This window comes from Lepidothrix coronata, unplaced genomic scaffold (assembly GCF_001604755.1).
Source record: "Lepidothrix coronata isolate B3197 unplaced genomic scaffold, Lepidothrix_coronata-1.0 Scaffold25, whole genome shotgun sequence".
NCBI classification, from domain to species: Eukaryota; Metazoa; Chordata; class Aves; order Passeriformes; family Pipridae; genus Lepidothrix; species Lepidothrix coronata.
This window is the reverse complement of record NW_016690205.1, coordinates 4,819,618-4,831,741: the sequence shown is the minus strand read 5'-3', so window position 1 is coordinate 4,831,741 and position 12,124 is coordinate 4,819,618. Positions and strand designations below refer to the sequence as shown.

Genomic DNA, 12,124 nt, shown 5'->3' with positions numbered 1-12,124 from the left:
TGGCAGTGCTGGGGAACGACTGGAGTCGATGACCTTGGACTCACCAATTCCATGATTCCATGGTCCCAGGCAGAGCCCATCCACCAGCATCCCTGCTAACTCTGCTCCAAAGCTGGTGCCACCAACACCTCACATCTCCAACCAGGGATATTTTTATATTCCACTCCCTCTCCACATTAATACCAGGAAAGCTCAACGAATGAAAAACATCCCATTGCCTTCAGTAATGAACCAGAATGAGCTCCAAGAACGTATTTGCTACATGGAATATTTGTAAGTTAAAGATCATTACTTAAATAACAAGATGAGCAAAACTGTAATATCTGGCAACTTGTAGGATTTCTGTGGGATAACAGTGAGACACCCTGTCATTAATGTGGATTAAAGAGAATCTTCTGCATCATTAAGAATCTGTTATTATCTAATGCATAAATGGAATGTTTAGCAAAACACACAAATTACAATAATTAAATTTTAATTATTAAATATTTGGCATATTAATTGAAATATATACTTAAAAAGATGGGTGAGCGTGATATTGAATTAACTGATTAATTCTACCCCTTTTGGCACAGAACTGGTAGTGGCTTCACACAGCAATGAAAGTCAGAGCCTCCAGACCACACATTTATTGCATCTCGAAGAATTTATAGTCTTGATTCCTGTCTCCAAAACATGATTACACTGAAAATAACACTTTGTAAATTCATTATAAACAAAGATTTACAATTTAGCAAACTTCATTAAGTAACCACTTCAAACAACTTAATCTATTTACTTCTATCAGCAGTGAGAAATGTCTGTTGATTTCTTGAATTTCTTCAACAAGAAATACTGCTCTGCTTAATACAAAAATCACTCAAAGGAGATTTCTGCTTAACGTTCCCATCCTGACAAAGAGGGATTATCAGTCCACAAACATATTTGACAGGAATTTCCAGCCCACTTACAGCTCAGCAGTGGGCTCTTTGTTCAGGTCAGCTCTGAACTAAAATCCTCATGTAGGTGCACACCAGTGCTGGGTGGAGAGGGCAAGGAGATTCTACATAAAATTAAATTAAATTAAAATAAATTTACCTGGCTCTACAACACCATCTCAATTTCTTTCTGCAAACGTGTAACTCTAAAGTTATTTATGATACTTACAGCACAAGCCCAAAAACCTGAGCTCTGCTTGACACCACTTTTCCACTGAACTTGTAAATATTCCTGTTTCATCAAGGAAGGCCCAAGAGTCACAGAAGGTGTATCAGAAGATAAAGAGCTTAAAAATTCTCTTTCAAGGCTCAGGTAAAGCACAGCTTCCAAAGGAAGCACCTCAGAACTCATGATGGAGTGGTTGAGTTTACAGGGCAAAACTCAGCTGCCAAAAAAAGGGATGGGATGTGGAGCTTTCCCTGAATTTTCCGGTCAAAGCCTTTCACACAGTGAAAGCAAAAAGCCTTTAAATTCAAGTCACTGTAGCAGTGATGAACTGTCCCTATTGTCACTGTGATTTCTCTTATCATAATAATATACAGAAAGGCTGGAATTTAGAAGGTGCAGTGATAAAAATGCATCTTCTCTCTCTCTCTAGACATCTAATATAAATGTACACACAAGGAGCCTGAGCTGCACTTGCTCAGGGAATCAGAGCTTTGAAATTCCCCATTTTTGTGCAGTACCTGTGACCTGACTATGGGAACACTCTGCTTTTACAGCTGCTCTTTCCAAATATTATGACACAGAAAAAGAATCCACACCTTTGTCTGAAATCACCTAAGTGGCTTTTCTCTGCTTGGTGTTTAGCTAAGGAATGATAAGGTCACTACTGTGGAACCCCACAGAAAGTCAGGGGGAAATACTGATAGGACAGAGGGAAACAGCCTCAAGTTGCACCAGCCAAGGTTTAGGTTGGATATTAGGGAAAATTTCTTCACTCAAAGGGTGGTCAGGCACTGGGACAGGCTGCCTTGGGAAGTGGTAGAGTCCCCGTCCCTGGAGGGATTTAAAATCCATGTGGATGTGGCACCTGGGGACATGGGTGAGTGGTGGCCTTGGTTAATGGCTGGACTTGATCTTAGACATCTTTTCCGCCCTTAATCATCCTCTGATTGAACAAAATATTCATGCTCCAGCCTGATTTCCAGGTTGTTTTTTTTCCCTTTGACAGCTTTCCTTTGCTGTGGGATTCTGAATAGCAATGGGGTAGTTCAGGCTCCCTGTGTGGAGCCAGGCAATGTAATCCCTTTTAACCAGGGAAGCAGACAAGGCTGCAGTTATCCAAAGCCATTCTTCAGGGATATCACACTGAAACTGGCTGTAGTTACAAAAATTCCCTTGAAAAGGCCGTCAGGGATTAAGCAATAAAGAGCCCACGTAAAATGAGATTAGAATAAGGACGAAGCTAAAGTGATTTAAAAATGCAGTTTTATAATATGTTAATACTTCTGGAAAGTCTTGACTTTATGAACATACTGCAGCATAAAATACTGTCTTCATCAGTAATGAATCATGTAATTTAGATCTTGATTCGAGGGTAGAAACACATGCAATACTTGATTCATGTTTTTAAAACCAACCTTTCATTACACCATGATTGCATCTCAATTTGAATAGATTTAGCTAAGAAATTAGACTAAAATTATATCAATAGACCTTGAGTTCTTGCCCCTGATTTAGATAACGAACAGGACTTACTTGTTAAGGATTTTTGCTCTTTTAGCACTTGAAAAATTCTCCAGCTGTAAAGATTCTTGTGTGAGAAAAGCCACAGCCAGGTGGAAGTAGTTGTTCCAAAGCTGAAAGCCCCCAAAATGACAAGAACAGGTATCATTAATTCTCTGAAATGTTTTCCTGCACACCTACAAAACAACTTAAAAGTCTCTAAATTATGCACATAAATATTTAAAGGAGAAAATAACAGACACCGTGGAGATGGTGCTTCTTGATAAATTCTTAACACATCTCCTCGTTGTCTTTGTGTTTCCATGAAATATCTCCCATCTGCAAATCCTAATTCATTGTGTTTTGATGAGTCAAGTAAAATTCCAGCCCAAGCCATCCTGTGATTCTGGGATTGCATGACAAGACTCAAAAGAATGGATTACAAATACCTGAAACAGCTTAACTGGGATAAGTGGTCGGGACAACACATGAAATCATCAAAATTACACGTTTAGGGCAGAAATTTATGACATTCACATCAGTCCCCAAGACACTGGTGGGTTTTTCCTTACCTGTAACTCAAAGTTGGCTTGATCAAGGAATTTTTTGTTGAGCATATCTGCATATTGATTAATTGCTCTCAGGAAGACTCTGAAAGATCAAGAGAAAATGACATAATTACACACTTTTCTGGGGTACCTTTGTATACCTGGCATCCCAATTAGACAAAACTCTGAGTCTGTCTGGAAAGTGAAATTTGAGGCTGTTATTGGAAAAGCAGTGTGATCTCACCACACAGAATTCTGTGCAGAGGTTCTCCAAATTAATCAAGTAAATTACCATATGTAGCAACACGTGGAATGTTTGGGATGATATCACTTGTCTTTAAAATATCGCACGATAATCAAGAGAGTATTAAAAATTCAGTTTATTAGGAAAAATATACATATTTTTAAAGTTACAACATTTCAGTGTTGCACTTAAACTAGACCTGCAACTGGTTGTATTTTAACTTGCAGGTGAAACAAAACACATTTTTAAACACGAGGCAGAAAATATTTTACTCATCGCACAACAGAAATGCTGCTGAAGGACAATCTTCAAAACACTGTTCACTGCTCTACTTCCAAAATGCTAATTTAGTACCCTCTGTACTTATTGAGTCTCTAAAATACTTCTTAAATTGCAACAGGAGTTGGCCTGACAAGCTGTAAAGAGAAAACCAAATGGCACAGTAGAAGTAGGTCACTACATATTCATGGTGCTGAAAAATAAACATATTATTCTTTGGTTGCCTGATCTCCATTTTCAAAACAAACATTAGAGTCCTCCTGAAAACTTGGAATTAATGCTTTGCAAGTGCCAGCTGATGCCCAGACAAATGAGTCTGTCTTCTGGGAAGCTGTGGTGGAGATTTATGTCTCCTCAAAGTCCCAACAACATGAAGACCTCTCACGACATGAAGTAGTTTTTCTCCCCCACCCCAACAGCAATTTTAAAAAGAGATTTCACTGCTGAATTCAAATAACAAACTTAATCTTCCTACAGGCTGACAAATAAATACCAGAATTATTTAAAACAGACTATAAAAGGCAGCTGGAAAGATCTTTTACTGAATTTAAGATACCTAGTGATCTCTCCTAAAAATAATTAATAATTAGCTAAAACTCTGGTAACCCAAGAGAAATGAAGCCTCCAGAAAACACACGGGCAACATCTTGCCAAGAGATTATTTATATATCTTTATATCTGGGCACTATGTTACCAAGAGATTATTTAGTATATATTTATATATAGGCAACATTTTGCCAAGAGATCATTTATGTATATATTTATATAAATTGACAGAGTAAGGCATTGGGATCCTCAGAGAGGTTATTTATTTATGTATTTAAGTAAATTAATAAAGGAAAAATTTTGATGTCATTGGGATGTATCTGTAGTATAAAGTCAGATCACCCCCAGAGTAGCATAAGAGTGAAGAGTGAAAATAAAACTTAAATTTAGAAAAGAAAATACAGAAGAATTTAAAATATGAAAGTATTTATAAAATATTAACAAATATATATATATAAAATTAAATACATACATATATGTCGGTATATTTTATAATATTTCCCTTTATAGATAAGATAAGATGGCAGAAACATCTTTGCCCTTGCACCCAGCACACACAAGGATGTATTTCAGGACCAGCACTTCAGCCCGTTATTCAGCATCTTTGTCAGTGGCAACAACTTCATTAAGAGGTTTTATAAATGAGCTGAATGCAGCAAACACAATAACACTCTGCACTGATCTAAAATATATGTATTTGAGATCTATGATTCAATTACTGAGCTGTAGCACGTACCAAGATTGAAACCCCAGTTATCTGTGTAATCAGACAACCACCAGTTTGATACGTTGACTTATCCCCTGGTTTGGTTTGTGCTTTTGAAGTCTGATAATACAATGAGATTCATAAATCTTCCCAGAAGAATTAGCAGTTTAATGTGGTGGGAAGGGCCATCCAAGTCTCCTTTCCTCATGGATATGAAACTGGTTCCAACTCAGGAAGGACTGTGCCTACAACTTAATTCTGCTGCCTCAAGACATCACTGTGATGTATTCAATCTAATCCATCTAATTAAGCTTTGGCACGATCTCATTACTTTATATACCATTGTTTTTCTTTAAATTGTAACTCATTTTCCCCTTATATTCATTCTAGTGGATACCAATAAAGAACAAATAATGCAGATTCTACTGTACATTGCAACTGGAGAAGGACCAGAGCACACAAGTGGAATTGGAATTAAACAACTCCATTCCATCCCAGCCCACGTGCTGCCCTTGTCCCCAGATGGCATTAGGACGGCAGGTACTCCTCCAAAATTCCACAAAAGAACATCCAAAGACGAGATGCAGAGATTTAAGTGTTGATTTTTGAATTATTTATTCAACCTCCAATTTGATTTTGATTTGATTTGATTATACACTGAGTCTTTCTGTTCCTGGATAAAACACTTTGTAACATAGGTCAGTGAAGAAGTCCCAGTGAAAGTCAACAGAACAATATTATTATTACTATTATTATTATTACTACTATTACTATTATTGCAGTATATCTTCATTTGCAAATCAAATGTCAGTCAAGGAAGATTTTTTGCCTATTTCAACCAGTACTGAAAGAACTGCCCCTTCCAACTCAGACTGTTCTGTGACTGCCACAGGAAAAGAAAGAGTCTGTGATAAAATCCTGGCAATGAGAAGCAGCAAGTTACAGAGCATGTTGGGACAACAAGAGCAGAGAGGTTCCATTACAGCACTCCCCCTTCACCTTGGGGTGAAGCTTTGCTCTTATGGGGCCAACAGGGAAAGCTGGATTTAGATAAATGCAGTTTTCTACCAGACTGAGGTCACTGATACCACTCTGTGCCCCCTGCCCACCTTGTCCTCTCCTACAGACCCACACAACAGTGAGGAGAGGTGTCAGCTGAGAAGGTTGGACACCTGGAGGATTCAAGCAGCATCCCAAGAACGAGCTGCGACTTGGGGAAGAAGAACAAGAAGAAATAACAATGGACACAGGGCTAGAGGGAAAAAGTAAGAGCACAGAATTATGGGATGATTTAGGTTGGAAAAGACCCAAGACGTAGTTCAACTGTTCCCCAGCACTGCCAAGGCCACCACTAACCCGTGGATTTTAAATCCCTCCAGGGATGGGGATTCCACCAGTGCCCTGGGCAGCTGTGCCAGGCCTGCACAGCCCTTTCCATGCAGAAAAACAGTTCAGGCTTATGCCCAAACAAAATTTGAAAGAGGAAGCAGAAATATTTTATTTCTCATCCCAGATGTTACTTTAATCTGCCTCCAAAGCAGGTACTGCCAATTTTCAGCAACTTCACTGTCAAAGTCAGAAAATCTGAAATAACGTAGGGAAATGTGGCTCTTCGAAATAGGCAGAATTAAACAATGCAAAGTTCTGTACTGAAGAATAAAGAAGTTGTCTGCTGGAACACACTCGAGGATGAAAGGTGGACTTGGACATCACTGGGCCAACACACAAGTGATCAAAACTCTCCCCTACACTCAGATGGAGCATCACCCTCAGTGCCTTCCCTTATCTTGCTGTAATTAATAATGAAGATTAGTTTCCAGTTGCATGTGAATAAAAAGAAGTGCTTTTCTTGAAATTCAGCTTCAATTAACAAAAGAATACATTATCTGTGTCAGGAAGAGCCACAGAAGTTAAACCTTGGAAAAGAGAGAAGTTCAGAGACTGGAAGCAAACACAATGTTCTCTGCTGCCATGTAACACAACAAAACCTATTTCTAAGGTATTGGAAAAGATTTGTTAGACAAAAGACTTTATCAAATCAATTAAAAGAAGGAAATTAACATTTCCTATGATGTGAGTGGAATAGAAGGAATATGATTAGGGAAGGAAGTCACTTCAGGATATGTGGGAGGAAGAATGACCACTGCTAAAGGGCATAAGAATGTACCAAACAACCAAACTAACGTCCTGGACACACAAGGTTTGTGTGTGCTGAGCCCCAGGGGACCAGTGAGGATGGGGATGACTCCCAAGTGCATCCACAGCTTTCTGCTGCCTCTTCTCCTGTAGTTTGGTCCTTTCAGATCGGGATTGTCCTCTTATTCTGCGTTTAGAGCTTCCATAGAATCCTAGACTGCTTTGGGTTGGAAAGCACCTTAAAGTCCATCTTGTTCCACCCCCCTGCCACGGGCAGGGACACCTTCCACTAGCCCAGGTTGCTCCAAGCCTCATCCAACCTGGCCTTGGACATTTCCAGGGATAGGGCAGCCACAGCTTCTCTGGGCAACCTGGGCCAGGGCCTCACCACCCTCACAGCCAAGAATTCCTTCCTAATATCCAACCTAACCCTGCCCTCTGGCAGTAGGAAGTCATTCCCCCTTGTCCTGTCACTCCTTTTCCAAAGTCCCTCTCCAGCTGTTTTGCAGTTCTCCATGATCCAGCAGGAAGAAGGAATTGCAGACACACAGGGAAAGGCTGCAGAAGTGGAATGTTCAGCTGCTGGGCAGCAAAACAGAACTCCAAGTGCCATCTTGTCCCAAAAAGCTCGGTCAGGGCTCATTAGGATGAGGGTCCACTCTGAGACAGGAACTATTTCTTCCCATCTCCTTGGCCCTGGAAAGGCTTTGGCTGGAATACTGTTCAGTTGAAGTCATCACCCCTCGAGAACGACACAAAAATATGGGGACAGCTCAGGTGAGAGAGGACAGGAGAGGAAGAAACCATGGCAGAGGTTGGACATTAGGAAATACACGTTATAAAGGGCAGAAATTCTCAAAAAAACAAACCCCAAAGCCCGATTAAGCAAATATCTGTGACCTGGTTGGGTACATTCCCCTCGTCCTGCCTTGGGCAGTAATTTCTTCAGTAATTTCCCCTCATTTAAGGCTCTCAGTCCAGAGTCAATACACCCAATAATATGCTGCTGCTCCACGGACCAGCTTCAACTGCAACCGCTGGCTTGTGGGTATTTTTCCTGTTACTGATGATTATTCCCTTCCACTGGGCCCTCAGGTGGTTAATTGGTTTGTGGATTCAGAGATTGCTCCACCAAATAGTGTAACAATTAATGGTTTGATGCTGTAGTTTTCCAAAAGGTCCTTTTTTTCCTACAAACAACCTCACTGACTCCAGGAGGTTGGGAACATACATCAAATCCTGACTTCCAATGGCAATTGTAAATGAAGAAGGGACAAAGGGATTCGATTTATAAATGTAACAGGAGTCACTGTGCCAAACAACTCATTCTTTTTCCTCTCTCAGGTACAGTCATTTTTTATCCCACCATTCTCTCTCCTAATTAGTCAAGTGCCCTGATTTGCTCATGTTTAAAAATATTCTGTGCCCCATTTTCTTTCCCTCAGCTTCTCACATTGTTTAAAAAATATTTGCAAGAGTTAAAGGAGATGAAGAAATATGGATGCAGGACACCCCACATCAGGTAACACACACAGATCAAACTGCTCTAAAAATGACTGTTCTGGAGAAATAATCTAGACAGATATTCCAAAAGTAGAAATATTTTTACAGTCTATGCCATTCTTTTACATTACTTAGTTTGTTCAATTAGCCAGGGACTTGCATTTACACTGTAAGTATTTATGCAAAATATTTATGACAAGAATATATGAAACAACAGAAACTAGGAATGTCCTCCCCAGCATTTTTCCTTAAGCAAACATCAAAAAAGAGGGAAAAAGAAGGGACAAATGACTTCCCTAATGACAGAATAATTATCTAAACAAGAATACAGAGATACAGCTTAGAATAATTTTGGTTTAGCTGATAATTCAATAAAAGAGAGGGAATTTGGAGTGAAGTTCTAAAAGGCACTATTATGATGTCATTTCAGTTAATTTAGATGGAAGGATAATGAATGCTTTATTACAGCTCATCAGCCTTCCTGCACATCATCATGCTTTCCATGCCTGAGCTTTTGCTTCTCTGGGAGACAAATTTAGTGTGCTTGGATGAGACAGACCTCTCTTATCTTGTCAGGCTGTGTGTGAAACAGCAGACCTAGACCTTGAAATCCCAGTGCAAAACCCAAACCTGAACAAATGCTCAGTAAGGCATGAATAGCACAGCAAAGCCTTCCTTGAGCAGCATCACCTCAAATACCTTCACATGCTCCTGCAGCGCCAGCCCTGCAAAGCAATTCAGTTTTAAACAACAATAGGAATTAAACATGTATAAATTAAACCCAGAATTTTCCCCCAACATCCAGCCTAAACCTTCCCTGGTGCAAAGTGAGGTCGTTTTCCCTTGTTCCCTGGGAGTAGAGCCCGAGTCCCCCCGAGCTCCCCCCCATCCTGTCAGGGAGTTGCAGAGCCAGAAGGTCCCCCCTGAGCCTCCTCTTCTCCAGGCTGAGCCCCCCCAGCTCCCTCAGCTGCTCCTGGTGCTCCAGACCCTTCCTCAGCTCTGTTCCCTTCCCTGGCCACGCTCCAGCCTCTCAATACCTGTCTTGTCCTGAGGGGTCCAGAATTGTCCCAAGGATCTGAGGGGCCTCAGCAGTGTCTCACACAGAAAGTCAAAATCATTAAAACAAGCAAGTCTGAAGGTATCCTTGCACCTCCCCACACTTTTCTCCTTTCCCAAATTTTCTTTTTTTTCATTTACTGCCGATGTAATACTGTTCACTCACAGAATCACAGAATGTGCTGAGTTGGGAGAGACCCACCAGGATCATCGAGTCCGACTCTTAGCCCTGCACAGGACCATCCCCAAGAGTCACACCCTGTCCCTGAGAGCATCATCCAAACACTCCTTGAGCTCTGGCAGCCTTGGTGCTGTGCCCACTGCCCTGGGGAGCCTGTTCAGTGCCCAACCACCCTCTGGGGAAAGAACCTTTCCCTGATATCCAACCTAAACCTGCCCTGACACAACTTGAGACCATTCCCTGGGTCCTGTCCCTGGTCCCCACAGAGCAGAGCTCAGTGCCTGCCCCTCCTGAGGAAGTTGTAACTGCAGTGAGGTCTCCCCTCAGTCTCCTCTTCTCCAACTGGACAGACCAAGTGCCCTCAGCTGCTCCTCATCCCACCTCCAGATCTCACAACTGCCCATCCCAAATGAAGCTTTCAATCAATTCCATTTTACACTTCTTTATATTTACACACCTTTCTCCAGTCTCCTCCTTTCTCTCCTTTGAAAAACATTTAAAAAGTGCTTAAAAGACTCCTTGCAACATCCTCTAATTCAGCAGGCTAAAGAGCAGGCAAAACTTTAAATAAAAAAAAAAAAAGAAGAAACTAAATCCTTGATCATTTGCTGCCTTTTGAATTCCAATTCCTGGGCTGAGGATGATAATAACACTGAGTAATCCCAAAGAAGACTTGCTACTAAATACTCCCATTAGCATAATCTTCTCATAATGTGGACTCCACACCAGCACAGGTGCTCCATGTCACTTTATTAACCTATTTTCTAATAAATATTTCAGAAACAGCTTTAGCATATTATCTATAATCACTGATAGCTCTTCCCTCATTTATATTCTGGGCTGGCTGTCCTCTGAAACAATGGGGACAGATGAATGAAAAATAACTGTGAGTTACAAAATGCTGAAGGACAAACTTGTGGGCTGACTACCAATAATCAGGGCTGGGTAAGAGGCACAATGGGTTATTTTAACAAAAAAATAGGTTGAGGGTGGAAGGTGCCTCTGAAGCAGTTGCTCAGGGCTGTATCCAGAAGAGTTCTGGAGATGGAGACCTCCTTGAACCTGAACCCTTGCTCTCCTCTGGGGTCTATGCTGTGGTTTCTGGATGACTTCAGATTCAAGAAAAAAGCAGCTTTAGACTTCTACACCCTTTTTCAAAAGCCCCAGTAAATTCTGTCTCCTGAAATTTTAGCTAAGATATAGCCCCAGCCATGGATAGAACCTTCTGCACTAAATTTTACCACCTAAAGAATTTTATGGCAGAGCAATAAAAGCCCAGAAATAGTGTTTTCTAATGGAAATGCTGGAAGACAATTTAATTTAGGAGTTTTTAGCTAGGACTACAATGCTGGGAAAATAGCATCTATTGCAAGTGGACAGCATTACTGTTGCACTACCCAAAAGTTAATATTCTAAAGGAAGAAGACTCACTGAATTCAAAGAGATTGTTTCTATTATGGTAGTTGGCACAAACTTGCACGAGATTTTGCGATTTAAAACATGGAATTTGTTGCAGTACTGCTGGGATGAACCTCTGCCATCAGGTAAGACATTAAACAAGCAGTTTTCATTAGAGTGAAGTGCTTAATAAAATACAAAAATCTTTGAAATGAACAGACACCACCTCCTTCCCCTCTGGAAATATCATGGAATTACAGAATGGTTTGGGTTGGAAGGGACCTTAAAGCTCATCCCATTCCACCCCCTGCCATGGGCAGGGACACCTTCCACTAGCCCAGGTTGCTCCAAGCCCTGTCCAACCTGGCCTTGGACACTTCCAGGGATGGGGCAGCCACAGCTTTTCTGGGCAACCTGTGCCAGGGCCTCATGACCTGACTTGTCATCTTAGTTCTTGTTTTCACTTGCTCTCATGCGGGAATTCAGCCAGTTTTTGCAGAGGTAAAAATCAATAAAGCTGAAGATGATTTTTTCCTATTGCACTGCTTTTCACAGAAATATTCAGTCTGGAAAGAGGAATAATTACAAGAGAATTAATTAAAGGAAAGGATGGGAAAGGATGTCACAGATAAATTTTCTTGCCATGCACCAAAGTTCTGACTGAATTTGGCAAAAGGTTGTCAAACATTTGACTGTCTCACAGTTTGCAGCACAGGAACCTCCCCTGCTTTGTGCTGAGGGCACTGCCCGCTGCACCTTCCCCATTTCCATGGATACCTAGAGGTGATTAAGGCTACTTTAGCTAATTATGGATAAATCAATAGAATTGATCTGCTACATTTCAGGTTCTTTGGCATTTTCATCAATCTTGCAATCAACTG

General features: G+C 40.8%; 1 protein-coding gene across 2 annotated transcripts in view; it reads right to left on the bottom strand.

Annotated features, from left to right (window-relative positions):
- DOCK1 (dedicator of cytokinesis 1) overlaps positions 1-12,124 on the bottom strand; it is a 278,725-nt gene that overhangs the window by 75,127 nt on the left and 191,474 nt on the right. For both annotated transcript variants that reach the window (XM_017809240.1, XM_017809241.1), the window contains exons 30-31: positions 3,219-3,297; positions 2,680-2,780 (exon numbers count right to left, since the gene is read on the bottom strand). In XM_017809240.1, coding sequence (XP_017664729.1) covers positions 2,680-2,780; positions 3,219-3,297 — 180 coding nt within the window. The remainder of the gene's footprint in view (positions 1-2,679; positions 2,781-3,218; positions 3,298-12,124) is intronic.